At 39.4% G+C, this 14,515-nt stretch overlaps 1 protein-coding gene across 1 annotated transcript; it reads right to left on the reverse strand.

Moving 5' to 3' along the window:
* Positions 1-605: 605 nt before the first annotated feature.
* On the reverse strand, positions 606-11,926 carry LOC131162742 (glycine-rich cell wall structural protein-like). The gene is made up of 4 exons (XM_058119348.1): positions 11,842-11,926; positions 10,687-10,909; positions 10,289-10,470; positions 606-1,840 (listed from the first exon to the last, which is right to left on the reverse strand). Exons 1-4 carry the CDS (start codon positions 11,924-11,926, stop codon positions 606-608), a joined length of 1,725 nt encoding a protein of 574 aa, XP_057975331.1.
* Positions 11,927-14,515: the final 2,589 nt, after the last annotated feature.

A 14,515-nucleotide genomic window follows, 5' to 3' on the forward strand; every position in this document is an offset into this window, starting at 1 on the left:
TGATTGTGGAGAGTTTTCTGTCAAAAATTATAAAGGTTCCATTTGGAAGTACAGATTTGAGGCCTTTAGAATTGGAAACTTTGGCTGCATTTGGGAGCATGAATTTCAAGCTTTGAATATGGATTTGGGTGACTTTGAACAAAATTCAATGCAGTTTTATATTACAATTTGTCCAAATCTATACTGCTCCAAATCTAACACCTGTCCCAAACACAGGGTCAGCATAATTTTGTGTGACATTTTATCTAAATTTATACAAGTTCAGATTTAAGATCCGAATTCCGAGCGCTAGGAAAAAACTTTCCATTTTAAGAAGTTTTGATTTTGTGCTAGAAACAGAGTCCTTTGCCATTTTCATTAACTGGACCTCTAATTTGATTTTGGTCACTGTAATTGGTCAATATTTCAAAATGTTATGAGGTCTTTACATTTTATTTTTCTTTTTAATTAAATCACTGGAGCCCATTGCTAGATTTGTGACAATATAGAATTGACATTTAATTGGAAAAAAGTGATTACAAATTGGAAATTTCATCCTTATTCTCCCTAATAGTATCCCATTACAAGAACATGGTCGAATAGACATTAGTGATTCTTTCTTTGAGTTACACGGGAGCCCCTCCTATGCCTCCACTCCCTATGCTACTGCCAACACTGCCCTCACTGCCATATGCTGAACCTGTGCCTGATCCATACCCGCCTCCGCCACCACCTGAACCAGACCCCAACCCCCCACTCCCTCCACCACCTGTGCCATAACCACCACCATTCCATCCATTGCCATTACCAGAGCCTGCACCAAATCCACCACCTTGGCCTGTTCCAGAGCCATAACCAGTCCCACTACCATCTCCAAGACCACCTCCATTGTCCCCACCCCCACCACCACCGTAACCACCATCATTACTGCCCCCGCCACCACCACCACCACCACCACCAGTTCCACCATTCCCGCCAAAACCTGCGTCACTGCCACCGCCACCGCCACCGCCCCTGCCATAACCGTCATCGTTGCCACTGCCGCCGCCACCACCAATGCTGCCACTGCTGTAACCACTGCCATTGCCACTGCCGCTGCCGCCAACACCAACGCCACCGCCACCGCCACCACCACCGCCACTAATTCCACCACTGCTGTAACCACTGCCATTGCCACTGCCTCCACCACCATTCCCACCACTGTCATAACCATCACCACCATCATTGCCATTGCCACCACCTGGTCCATAGCTGCTACCAATGCCACCACCATTGCCACTACCTGATCCATAAGCACTGCCACCACCACCACTACCAATCCCACCATTGCCATAGCCACCAGAACCACTGCCACTTCCACTGCCCGACCCGTAGCCACCACCATTACCATGACCAATGCCACCACCGGATCCAGACCCATAGCCACTGCCACCATTCCCTAGCCGACCCCCACTCCCTCCGTCCCCACCTCCGCCTCCGCCTCCGCCTCCGCCTCCGCCTCCAAAACCCCCACCAAGATGTCCCTTTTCTCCTTGAGTCTTACTGCCAGTGCCAACACCCAATGCACCATGAAAGCTCAATTGATGCATGCCCAGACCACCACCATAACCAGACCTAGAACCAACACCAGACTCTTCCCAGTGATGACCAGCTGCAAGTTTTCCGTGTTCAGCTTCTTCAGCATACCTATTTTGGTATTTGTTGCCCATTTCATGGCTCCCTTCTTGCAAAAACCACCTTTCCCTTGTAGCTGCAACTGCATCACAACTGATGAAGGGCACCAAACTTGAGAACATGAAAATCCACGAAACTGCAGCATATCGTCCCATGCTCCAAATGAACACAGAGACTTGCTGCCAACCTTGCAGAGGGAAAAATAAAAAGAGATATTAACCCCAAAAACAAAAGCTGCATGAAGATTAGTAAGGGTAGTGCTACCGGCTACCTTATTTCCTCTCCTGCCCTTTTATGCTTGAATATTACTGCAGCTGGTGGAGGCAATTAACTTGAGGTCATTGGGAACACAACTTAGTTGATGGCTCATACAAGGAAATGGGTTTGGATTGAAAGATATAAACACGGGTGTTAATGTATATATAGGAATTGAGTAAGATTATGATGGGTTAGTGAGTTTACAGGAGGTGGAAGCAGTTTCCAGCATGTGGAGGGTGCAACACACAGGGTGTGCTTGATGGGGTGAGGCATGTGAGCTGTTTCTGGTGGTGAGGGCCATTTGCATGAACTCAACAGTTGCTAAGTACTGCAAACTTGTGCTCTCAGGACCATGGATGACAATGCAATGATCTGATCAGATTAGAGGTGCCTGTACCTTTTCTCTGTACTTACGCAAGGTTCCAAATCCTCACTATTTTTAGTTATAAGTGTTATATTTACTTCATAAATATCACACTTATACTTGCTTCTTTGTACATAGTATACTATGTATATGATACAATTATATAAAACACTGCATAAGTACCATATTTGGATGATAAGTACTGCACTGGAGTTGAGCTTTGAATTAGGCATTATGTCCAAATCGATAAAATTGAAGCTATAAATCCACAGGTTATAAATGCAAAGATTGAACTCAATGATGCTTCAAAGAACAATATTAAGAAAATGAATTTCATTTCATTTCATTCATGTTTGGTTTGATTGAATTGAAAATATTTTCAATGGGAAATAACAAAATTTTCCAAAGAACAACTTGTGGTCTTTCTTAAATGTTTTTCTTGTTTGTTTTGAGAAAAGTAAAAATAGTGTCTTATTAAAAAAAAAAAAATATTTTCTACTTATTGAATATTTTAATAAGAACTTCAGAGTTTTTCTCTACTTAGTTTTTTTTTTTTTTCAAAATCTTTTTCCCTCGCTACTTGGCAAGGAGCCAAGGAGGCAGAAGTGGGCTTATGTGTTATCTCTTGCTGTGTGTAGAGTTTAGCAAGTCAGAGAAGATACGCCTGTACGTGTTAGGAGTGATGGAGATGGGGGAGAAGCCATACTACCTAGCAGAGGTTTATAATGTCAAGCTTTAATTGCATTTTATACATTTTTCCCATTTTATTAAAAAATTATTCTTACATGGTTCACTTTTATTTCATGCGACACGCCAAGATTTGTTTTATAAGTTACATGCGTATACATGTTAGAACAATTTTCTAAATTTGATTAAGCTCGTTGCAAGGTCCAATCATTTAATAATTTAATCCCATACTCTTACATCAGCCTATCTACAAAAATCTTCTATGCTTTCGGTTTTCTCGTTCCAATAACACGGTTGCATAATGTTCTTACTCATGTTTGATTGGTTGGAGCTGAAAATTTGACAATAGCAAAATTTTGATCTTGATTTTTATTAATTCTCATGTTTAGTTTGTATAAATAAAGGTAAAACCACATTCTAGTCAAAATGATGATTATCATATGTTATATTTGTGTGTCTCTTATACTTAGTAAGATTCACAAATAAAGGAAGAAAAATATTAGTTTTGAAGTGTTCCTAAGTGACAACAGAAGATTCGTCGACGAGTGTCGTGTACTTGTTGACGAGGTGATCCAAAGAGTAAGAAAACTCGAAGATCCTGAGATATCGAGAGCAAAAAATGGGCTCGTCGATGAATGCCATGTTCTCGTCGACGAATGTCCTTCTTGGTCTCGTCGACAAATCCCTTGTTCTCGTCGACGAGAAGTTTTGGGCTGCGAGCAGTTTTTTGAATTTTGAATGTAAGCGTTGGTTGGGTAATTGGAGGGAACCTCCGAAACACTGTTATATATGTCATTCTGGGCATATATTGAGGGAGAGAGTGATCATTGGAGAAGTGTATTGTGTACTTTGAGATTTTCTTAGTGAAATTTTTGTGCCATTACTTTAGTGGGTGTAGGCTTTGCCGAACCACGTAAATCTTGTTGTTGTTGTTCTTATTTTCTGGTTGTGTTTTATTTTTTATTTTTTAAATGAGGAATGCGGCACCTCCATTTATTTATTGATATGCCATTACTTTTGGCGGATGAATACTGTGGTTACAAGACAAACATAGGGAAATTATAGATAAAAAAGTTAAAGGCTTTCCAACAACAACACCAACAACCAACCAAAACAGGGCTACAAATCCAAACAAAGTTAAATAAGAAACAAATCTAAACAGGCCTATCAAAAAAATAATAATAAAATAAAATCAAATAAAAAAATCAAAAAATCTAAACCTTTCAAACAAAAATCAAGAGGTTAAACTAATGTCAAAAGGAAGTGAAACCCAACCTATCCACCCAAAGGATACCTTTCAAAGAACGTTGTAAAATATGTTGTTCTTCATAGATGACATTGTTTCCCATTTTTCCTTTTCTAGCGAGAAAATCAGCCGCACTATTGTCTTTCCTATATTGATGGAACACCATGAAGTTCACCCCTTCTAGTTTCGCCATGAGGTCCTCCCAAAAATCTCAAAGATACCACAAGGTACATCTACCTTTCCGAAGTCAATCAACAACAATTTGCTAGTCACTTTCAATAATCACATTAAAATAATGAAGTCGTTTGCATAAGTGAATTCCTTCCAGAATTGCTTTTAATTCTGTACTATTGTTCGTACCATTGCCAAAATAGTTTGAAAAAATTGCGTTCACCATGCCATGGTAGTCCCAAATAATTCTTCCACCTCCTGAAGTATCCGGATTGCCCATACAGCTCCTATCACAATTAAGTTTTATCCACCTTGCTGGGGGTTTAACCCACGAAATAATTTTTTCAAGTTTGGCGTAAACTCCCTGATGCTGAATTTGAAACTCTTTCAAAATCATAATGTCCAATATCTTCAATTTTCGAAAAGAATTAGAGCTCTCAGCTAAAGAACTAGCCCAGTATCAAACACTTCTCCACGTCTGATCCGCACTTTGATAAACTCCTTTCATTCTCACTTTGCATCTTCGATTCCTGAGACACCATGTAATCAAACACAGAATCAGACCGATTAAAATACCTTTAATAGATGATTTTCGAGCATAGTAGAACCAATTTGCAATTCTATTTTTCCAGGGAAGGAACCGTTGGAAAGGAATTCCCAACACCACACTAGCCCGACACTAAACCTCTAAAGTCATCTCACCTAAAGAAAGAATGTGATCAATGTTTTCTTGGCTTCCCGCACGCAGCAATCACAAGTCAAAGCCATCGATATTCCTTTGGCTTGAATTCTATCATCTACTGCCAAGTATCTAAACCAGGCTTTCCATAAACATATTGAGATTCTTCTAGGCAATAAAGAATGCCAAAAACTGTCATTACACTCAAAATTATCATTTCTGCTTCTTACTGCCTCCTATGCTGTTTTTGTAGAGAACTTGCTGTCAGGGGCAGACCTCTAGATGAATATATCTTGACCACTTTTACTAACTAGCACATTACGCAAGATTTTCATTGTTCTGTCAACCCCAACCAATTCCATTAAATAAATTAGAGCTCTAGTTGTTATTCAGCCAGCAATCCTTAATACACAGCCTTTTGTTCGAAATATCCTCAATGCGCACAGCTAACGGGCCTGATCTAAGCCACCTATCAAACCAAAAAGAAGAGATCCCACCTCTCACCAAAATTTTAACATTATCCATAACTTTCGGAACAGTGGCCATCATTGATTTCCAGAACCGAGAGTCATTTGGTCTCCCCCTTTCTTATTAATAAATGATCATTTCTGCAATATTTAGCCTCGAGAAAACATGACCATAGATTGTTAGAAGTGAGCAGTCTGAAGGCAAATTTCATGAGAAGATATTTTTGGACTTCTTTAAGATCTCTCAAGCCCATACCCCTTCCCGAGGTAGGTTTACAAATTTTTTCCCAAGAGCGCCAATGAATCTTCCTTTTACCTTTCACCTTTCCCTATAAAAAATTAGTAAGAAGAGAGTTGATGCGAGAAAATATGACCTCCGAAACATTAATAACCGACATCAAATGTATCAGCATGATAGACAATGCATGTCTTAATAAAATCAATTTTCCACCTTACGAGAGCGACCTAAATTTCCACCTACAATTTTCTTTCTAATCTTCTCCACAAGAGGCTCCAAGATCCTGGAAGATAATTTTTCAAAAATCAAAGGCGCACCCAAATACGTAACTGGGAATTTACCTTCCATGAAACCCGTGATTCTCAATAAACCACGTTTCTGAGCAGGAGTAATGTATTTCGAAAGGAATAACGCATACTTTGTCTTGCTGATTTTTTGACTCGACCACTTCTCATACATCTTTAGAGTGTAAATCAAATTTCAAATAGACCTTTTCCCACCATTTGTAAAAATAAGAATATCATCCGCATAAAGCAAATGCGAAACCAAAGGGGCCCCAATCGGATGATTAAATTGTTCAATACGACCTGTCTCATAGTTTTTCCTAAGAAACCTTGTTAAAACCTCCTCCATTATGATGAATAAATAAGGAGAAAGTGGATCCCCTTGCCTCAAGCCTCTAGTCGATTGAAAAAAAAACCCTTTAAATGTTCCGTCATCATAACGGAAAACCACGGGAACTCCACACAATTTTTTATGAGCTTGCAAAACCTCTTAGAGAAGCCAAAAGCCTTAAGAACCTCTAGAAGAAAATTTCAATTCACTATGTCATAAGCTTTAGCCATCTCCCGTTTTACCATCACATTGCCGCCAACTATTTTTTTGTGCAAAGAATGAATCATTTCCTATGCAAGCATAATATTCTCAAAGATACTACGCCTGGGAATAAAAGCACCTTTGTAACGACCTGAAGAATAATGGTATATAAATAATAAAAGAAAGGGAAATGGAAACCGGAAACAGAAGGAGGCAGTCGACGACATTGCACTTTGGAAGGAATAATCGAAGGAAATTGTTAGGGCCTCATCGACAAACACAGGGGATTCGTCGATGAGGGTATAAGAGGACCTTGTCGACGAAGGCAAGGTTCGTCGACGAGGAAATACCAAGAGAGGTTTTGAGCAGTCTGAATTTCTTCGACGAGGAGTGGGTTTCGTCGATGAAATTATTAAAGGACTCGTTAACGAGATGACGTGACTCGTCGACGAATCTAGTCCTATAAATATAAAAAACCTAGATTTTAACTTTAAAATCAAGAAACCTCTCACACACTCTCTCTCTCTCTCCCTACGGTTTCTCTCTCTTCTCTCTTCGATTTCGGGTCGGATTTCTGTCGATTTGACAATCTGAAACCATCACGACGCTCTTGGGAAAGTTCTCTACAAGTTTGTCGGAGTGGATCGTCGGTGGGGTTGAGTTGGAAACCATCTCAAATCCAGGGTAAGGCTTTCTACTCAGTATTTGGTTATTTGACAGTTGTAGGAAATGTTATACGCATAGAAATACTGAACTTTAGTTTTGGGGAATGTTGTTTCTAAGGTGTTGAGTTGGGAACCCTGCGGGTGCGGGACAGATTTTCTTAGGGGTTTTTCAAGAATCATGTAAGGGGATAAACTAAGCTAGTATTTTATGAAAAATATGTATATTGTTATAATATTTAATTTCAAGAAAATAAATATATTTATATATGATTTATATTTGAGAAAATACTGTTGAAAATGATGGTATGTTAAATTTGTGGAAAATCTGTTAGTGTGGCATGAGTAGAAATTGTTATGAAATACTGTTTTCTGTGAATGTGTTAATGATACGAATTTTTATAATGGAAAACCGGTGTACGGCCCAAGATTTTTATATGTTTTGCCGGTGTACGGGCCGTGCTATGTATATGATTTGCCAGCGTACGAGCTGAGTTATGGATATATTTTGCCGATGTATGAGCCGTGTTATGAATGTGATTTGCTAGCGTATGGGCTGAGCTATGTATATGTTTGCCAGCGTATGGGTCGAGCTATGAAAATGATTTGCTAGCGTACGGGCTGTGCTATGATTTGCCGAAGTACGGGCCGAGCTATGGTAAAATGTGAAATATCGGCGTACGGGCCGATGATTTTCATGATATATGTATATATGCAAAATGATATGATTGATTTGATAATTAATGATATGAAATATCTATGTATCACAGTTTCAGTATATGTTATATGGTATCAGAACCTAGTTGGCTTGGTCTAGGCTAACACTTGCACGGTACCATTGTTATGTTTCCATGGTCTTCATGATTATGATATCTGTATTAACGCCACTGTATGAAGTGGTGTGAGATTGGATGGTCGATGTGGTTTTTAAGAAGTGTGTGAGTGCCCCTAGTGTACGGACCAGGTCTGGCAGATCTATCAGACTTACAGACTGTACTTTTGACTTGACAGTGGTTGGCCAACCATTGTCAGGTCCCGCCTTCGGGCCACACAACCCAGTCATGTGGGGGTAATACATGACAACAACCAACTAACCTATCAGGAATGTTTTTGTATTATTATTATTATATAAGATGAAATATGTTTATGAAAATGTAATATGTTCTACCATGTTTTGATGATATATATGTTTTCCCAAATTTGACATAACAATTACTGAATTTGTTCTGTATGGTATATGTATAACACGAAATACTTATGTTGCCACACACTAGTATTAGTTTATTTCCCTTACTGAGAGGTGTCTCACCCTAAAATTTTATAAACTTTTCAGGAGCCCCAGATAGGAGAGTGGGAAAAGCCTCGCTGATTTAGAGATGTTTATTTGCCCTTTTTGAAGGGTAAGTTTTAGTAGGGACAGTTGGATTTTGTGGGAAGTGTCCCTAGATCTTGCTTTTGAGATGTATATACTGAAATACAGTGAATATAGTAACTTTGGTATTTATGGTAATGTGATGGATGTTTTTGTATTTATAATATTGTGATTGTATGTTTCCTACTACTTAGGCTTCCATGAGGTGTTTTTGATGTACCCCTGGTACCCAAGGGTCCAGGTGGATCATGATCTGCTGAGCTGAGATTTGTGATATTGATTTTATTATATATATATAAAAGTGGAAATTAAGCAGATCATCACAACCTTGCTCATGTGAGACCAACTTATCAACAATCTCAGTTAGCCTAAAAATAATAATCTTGGAAAAAATTTTGTAAGCCACAGAGCACAAACTAAGAGGTCAGAATTTATCAAAGTTAGAAGGATTGTCCACCTTCAGAATTAAAATAATAAACGAAGAGGAAAAGAACCTGAAAAGAGGAGTGCCATGAAAAAAATTCTTTGCCACATCCAAGACATATTTTTTCACAATGTCACAACAAGATATATAAAATTCAGAGCCAAATCCATTTGGTCTCGGACTGCTATTCTTTGGGAATAGAGAACACTGCTCTTTTAACTTCTTCTTCTGTTAGATTGGCGCAGAGAAAATTATTATCAGCATTTGAAATCTGCCTTTGAATTAATTCGGAGAGATTACAAGGTTCAATCACTGAAGACTCTGAGAGAAAATTCTGAAAAAAAAAGCAAGCGGCTTCATTATGTATTACTTCCGCACCATCCAATATCCTCCTCTCGTTCAGAACCATACGGTCTATACGACCTTTACTCCACCTCTGATTGATACCTGAATGGAAGAATTTAGAGTTTTGATCACCCTTAATCAACCAATTTTTTTTTTTTTTTTCGCAATTTGTCCTAGGCGAGATGCTTCCCTATTCTCCCACACATGAATCTCCAACTTAGTAGTCAAGTAATCAGCTTCAACCTCATAAAAAAAACCTAATCGCAGTTGATTTTCTAGAGATTCCATCCTTTCCTCGAGAGCTCGTAGGTTTTCTCCCACTCTCCCAAAGACATTTTTATTCCATGCACGTAAAACAACTTTAGTTCTCTTAAGACGAATAGCAAGTTTCAAGAGACCCAAGGCCAAGTCATTTCTGATCTAGGCAACTTTTAAAACAAGAAAAAAACAAATCATGTGAGCTCCACATATTAAAGAACTGAAATGGAGTAGGGTCATTCAAAGAGACTTACGTATTCGTATAAACCACCATAAGATTATGATTTGAGGAGTTTCGACTCAAATATTTGAATTGTGCTGAACCATAGAGGTTAGAAAAAGCATTATTAATGAGAACTCGATCAAGCTTAGCCCAACTATGAGCCACCCCTTCATGGCCATTGCACAATGACATACGAGGGCCTGTGTTTGATAAATCAAAAAGGCCACAATGATGTAAACAGTCATTAAACTCCATCATAGGTAAGAGTGGTCTTGGATCTACCAATTCTTTCGGCAAATGTTCGAATAACATTAAAATCACATAGGACCAACCAAGGAAAATCCGAAACTTGGCACTCCTCCAGTTCCCGCCATAATTCTCTTCTTTCAACATAAGAACATTTGACATAGACAAAACTCACCAACATCCTTTGGCCTTCCTTGAAGAACCACCTGGAATCATTTGAGTCGTGATTGAAATCACCTCAAAGGCATTCATATCCTTCCAAAACAACCACAATTTACCGCCCTGATTTTCATTCGATATAAAATGGTGATAGTTCAGAAAACTACCTAGCATTACCATCCTTTTCTCAGCCGAGAAAGGTCTAAAATAGCAAACAAACCAACATTAAACTTATTAATTAGCTTCTTTAACCTGCCTCTAGACCTACCCAACCCTCTAATATTTCAAAAAATAAATTGTATAAGTCATAAATTTAATTTATGCGGTCGGATGTGAACCCTATGGGATTTACTCACAAATTTTTCCTTGATGGTTTTAGTATTTTTGAGAGTCCATCTCTGTCCTGTATTAGACATACATTTTTTCTTTGCCCTCCAATGTTGAAATTTCACCTTCATCATTCTCTGACGAATAACCCAGAGCCAATTCCCCCTGATGGAAACCTTGGTTCCCACCTTCAGTCAATTTAATACTATCCGCATGATCCACTTTCTCTTGAGACATAGTTTCACCATATGGAACTCGAGCAACATTATCACACCAGTCTTCCTCACACTCCTCTTCATCACTCTTTGTTGAACCTTCATTTACCTTATTTTCCAAGGCTCTCTACGGTACATCAGAGTTTTGCCTTGCAAGTTCCCCTTTTTCTTGAGCCACAGGAATTTCTGTTAATACATGGCACCTATCTATGGTCCTCTTCGTCATTGGCATATTACTGGGTCTTGCTTCTTGCTCCACTTTCTTTGCCTTCTTATCCACATCGGTATTGGTTTCCATTACACCATCATTAGTCTTTGGTTTCCAAATCTTTTTTTCTTTATATTTTTTATCATCCCTTCGCTTCTCTCCCACCCTACAAACAGTCGAGGTATGTCCTTGCCGATAATATTTAGAGCAAAAAAAATCCATCTTTTCATATCTGGCCTCTTTCCAAATACATTGTTTCGGAGATAAAATAAGAGGAAATCCCTTTATCGGCTTCATCGTCAGGTTGACTTCCACTCAAATACGTGCCCCCGAGGCTCTCGTATGGTTGATTGTTGCATTATTGGTTCCAAGATAATGACCAAAACGAGTCGCTATATTTGTAGAAAATCTGTTTAGTAAAGATGCATTGGTAACCTCGGTAAGAAAATCCATTGAAGAGCCAATGTAGATTCTTTTTTGACATCAAAATACTTTGTCCATTTGAATAGCTAGAGTGAACTGCCTTCTATAGTTCTACCTTCCCTTGCCCAACCATGCAAAAAATTACGTTCGTTTTTCATGTGAATTAGTACATGGTAATCATTCATAACACTGATCATTGGAATTTCTGTCAAACCCCACGTTTTTTCACAATTGATAACCGAATTTTATCAATAGATGACCGATTCCTCAAAAAATTTCATCACTAATGCAAAACGAAACTCTTCCTCAGCCTTAACCATTTCCACTTCTGAGAAAATAAATCACAATTCACCATTGATATTAACTGACAATCTCATAGGAATTTTTTGAATGCAAGTACCTCCACTTTTTTTATTCACAGCTTGCGCATACAACTGCACCGCGGAACTAGCCTGGCCGGCATTCCCCGCCGACGGTGAGGCCATCGATGGGGGACGACACCTTCCCAACCACCCTCGCTGGCACTGATAAGCCGAGGCCAACGAGACTGAGCTGCAATATATAAAGATTAGAGTTAGAGTTTTTCTAGATGAGAAAGAGATTGACCCACTTTTCTATTTATATTATTGATTTTGGTAAGAGGTTGCACGCCGTTGTTGAGGAGCCTAGGGCACGCCGTCACTAAGATCGCCGCACGAAGTAGCTGAGGTCATCGCACATCATCGCTGCTTGTCGCCGCATGCTGTTGCTGCTCCTTGCTGTATGCTAGAGCCATTCTCACAAGTGTCTAGTTCTTTGTCCATATTGCTGGCTTAGTTGCACGCCGTCGCAAAGGAGCCTAGGGCACGCCGTCGCGAAGATTGCTGCACGCAGTAGCTGAGGTCGCCACACGCCGTTGCTGCTCATTGCCATACTTCAGAGCTGTTTTCACTTCGGAGCCATTATTGCACGCTGTCGCTAAGGTCACTGCACGCCGTCGCTGAGGTTAACTCACACCGTTGCTGAGGTCGCCGCACTCCATCGCTGAGGTCGCCGCATACCATAGCTGCATGTCGTCGCACATTGAAGCCGTTCTTAGTTCACCTGCGGCAAAGCCTCTACCATCTCTGATCACCTACTATGCTTGGACGGCGAGCTCCACCCCAACCATCTCCGGTTTTGTTCATCGAGAAGACATATATGGTAAAGGTGTCTTTTTCTTTTTTTTTTTCTAGAGAGATGCATGAGGGGTAGCAAAGAACAACGATTTGCGACCGAACTGCAAGTTGTCGTCGTGGAGGACAGACCATGGAAACTACACGCTGTCGCTGCTCGGGGAGTCACCGTTGATTCTCTACACAAATCTCATTCCTTTCCGGGGTGACACACGGGGGGTTTCATCGCTCTATAGCATGGCATCACCACTACCCTCACCCAGAGAGGGACAAGGAGAAGGAGGACCAAACAGCATGCAATCGTTCTTGTCATCTCCGACCGCCTGCTGTGCATGGTTGTGTTTCATTTACTTGTATATATTTTTCGCTGTGTTTCGTATTTATCCCATCCATATCATAACAAATTGGTATCAGAGAGCGAGGTTGTTGTTATAACATTGAGATCGTCTTCTGCAAGATTTGACATCGTCAAATTTAACGGAATTGGGAACTTTGGTTTATGGCAGAGGAGAGCGAAAGATATTCTTATACAATAGGGAATGGGAAAGACATTACTTGATGTTCAATCGGGTGGAATGGATGAAACAACATAGGGAGAATTGCAAGCAAATGCCACTTCTATAATATGTTTGTGTTTGGTCGACGAAGTACTCTATCGGGTGATGGAGGAGGATTTTCCAGCGACTATATGGTGAAAGTTAGAGAGCGGGTACATGTCCAAATCTCTCAATAATAAACTTTTTCTTAAGCAACATTTGTATTGACTTAAGATGGTTGAATGATCAAACTTAGATCAACACATTAATGCTTTCAATCAAATTATTAGTGATTTGATGAGAGTTAATGTTAAGTTTTATGAGGATGACAAAGCTTTGATGTTGTTAAACTCTTTGCCCTCGACTCATACCTATGAAAATCTTGTGACCACTCTTACGTGGGGAAAAGAAACTCTTGATCTTAAAGAGGTAATAAGTGCTTTATTAAATTTTCATCAAAGATTGAAAATATGTGATGAAGGAGAAGGACTTGTGGTAAAGGGTAATAATGAGCGAGACAAAGGAAAATCCAAACATGGATCAAATCAGAAATCCCAAAATCAATCCAAGAAGAAGAAAAAAATCCGGTGTTGTAAATGTGCTAAAAAGGGGCATGTGAAACCAGAGTGTCTGAATTGGAAGAAGGGAAATTCTGAGAAACATGAGAGTATTTCAAAATTTGTGAATGTTGTTTAAGAAGGAGATTTAGCGTGTAGTGATGGTGATATTCTATCAATTTTAGTGAGAGTTCGGATAATCTAACGGACTTTTGGATACTTGACTCAGCATGTTCTTATTACATGACTTTGAACAAGGAGTGGTTCAACACTTACAGGTTAGTGAATTCTGGATCAGTTCTTATGGGTAATGATGCTTCTTGCAAGATCATTGACATAGGAAATGTAAAGATAAAAATGTTTGATGATGCTATAAGAATGTTGTGTAATGTAAGACATATACCATAGTTGGGGAAGAGTTTGATATCACTTAAAACTTTGGATTGTAATGGTTTAAATTATAAGTCCAAAGGTGGAGTTCTGATGGTATGAAAAGGTAATATGATTGTAATGAAAGGGCAAAAATTAGATGGGAATATTAGCACATTGTAGGGAACTACCGTTGTAGGTGGAGCTGCAGTCATAGATGCTGAATCAGATGAGACCGTCTTGTGGCATATGCACCTTGGGCATATATGAGAACACGACATGAATGAACTACACAATAGGAAACTTTTGAAGGGCTTGAAATCATGTCAACTGGAATTTTGCAGGATTTGTGTTTTTGGAAAACAGAACAGGGCAAAGTTCATACTAGCTATACACAAGACAAATGGTATTCTTGATTATGTGCATTCAGATGTTTGGGATCCGGTTAGAGTTGCATC

The sequence above is a fragment of the Malania oleifera genome, chromosome 8 (assembly GCF_029873635.1).
Source record: "Malania oleifera isolate guangnan ecotype guangnan chromosome 8, ASM2987363v1, whole genome shotgun sequence".
Lineage (NCBI taxonomy): Eukaryota > Viridiplantae > Streptophyta > Magnoliopsida > Santalales > Ximeniaceae > Malania > Malania oleifera.

Excerpts from the sequence above, each read along its gene's own strand:
- LOC131162742 (XM_058119348.1), bottom strand. The coding sequence starts at position 11,926 with ATGGCCTCACCGTCGGCGGGGAATGCCGGCCAGGCTAGTTCCGCGGTG. Across the intron at positions 10,910-11,841 it reads TGTGAATAAAAAAAGTGGAG|GTTCAACAAAGAGTGATGAA; the intron begins GTACTTGCATTC and ends AGGTAAATGAAG. Across the intron at positions 10,471-10,686 it reads TTGGAGGGCAAAGAAAAAAT|ACCTTTCTCGGCTGAGAAAA; the intron begins GTATGTCTAATA and ends TTGCTATTTTAG.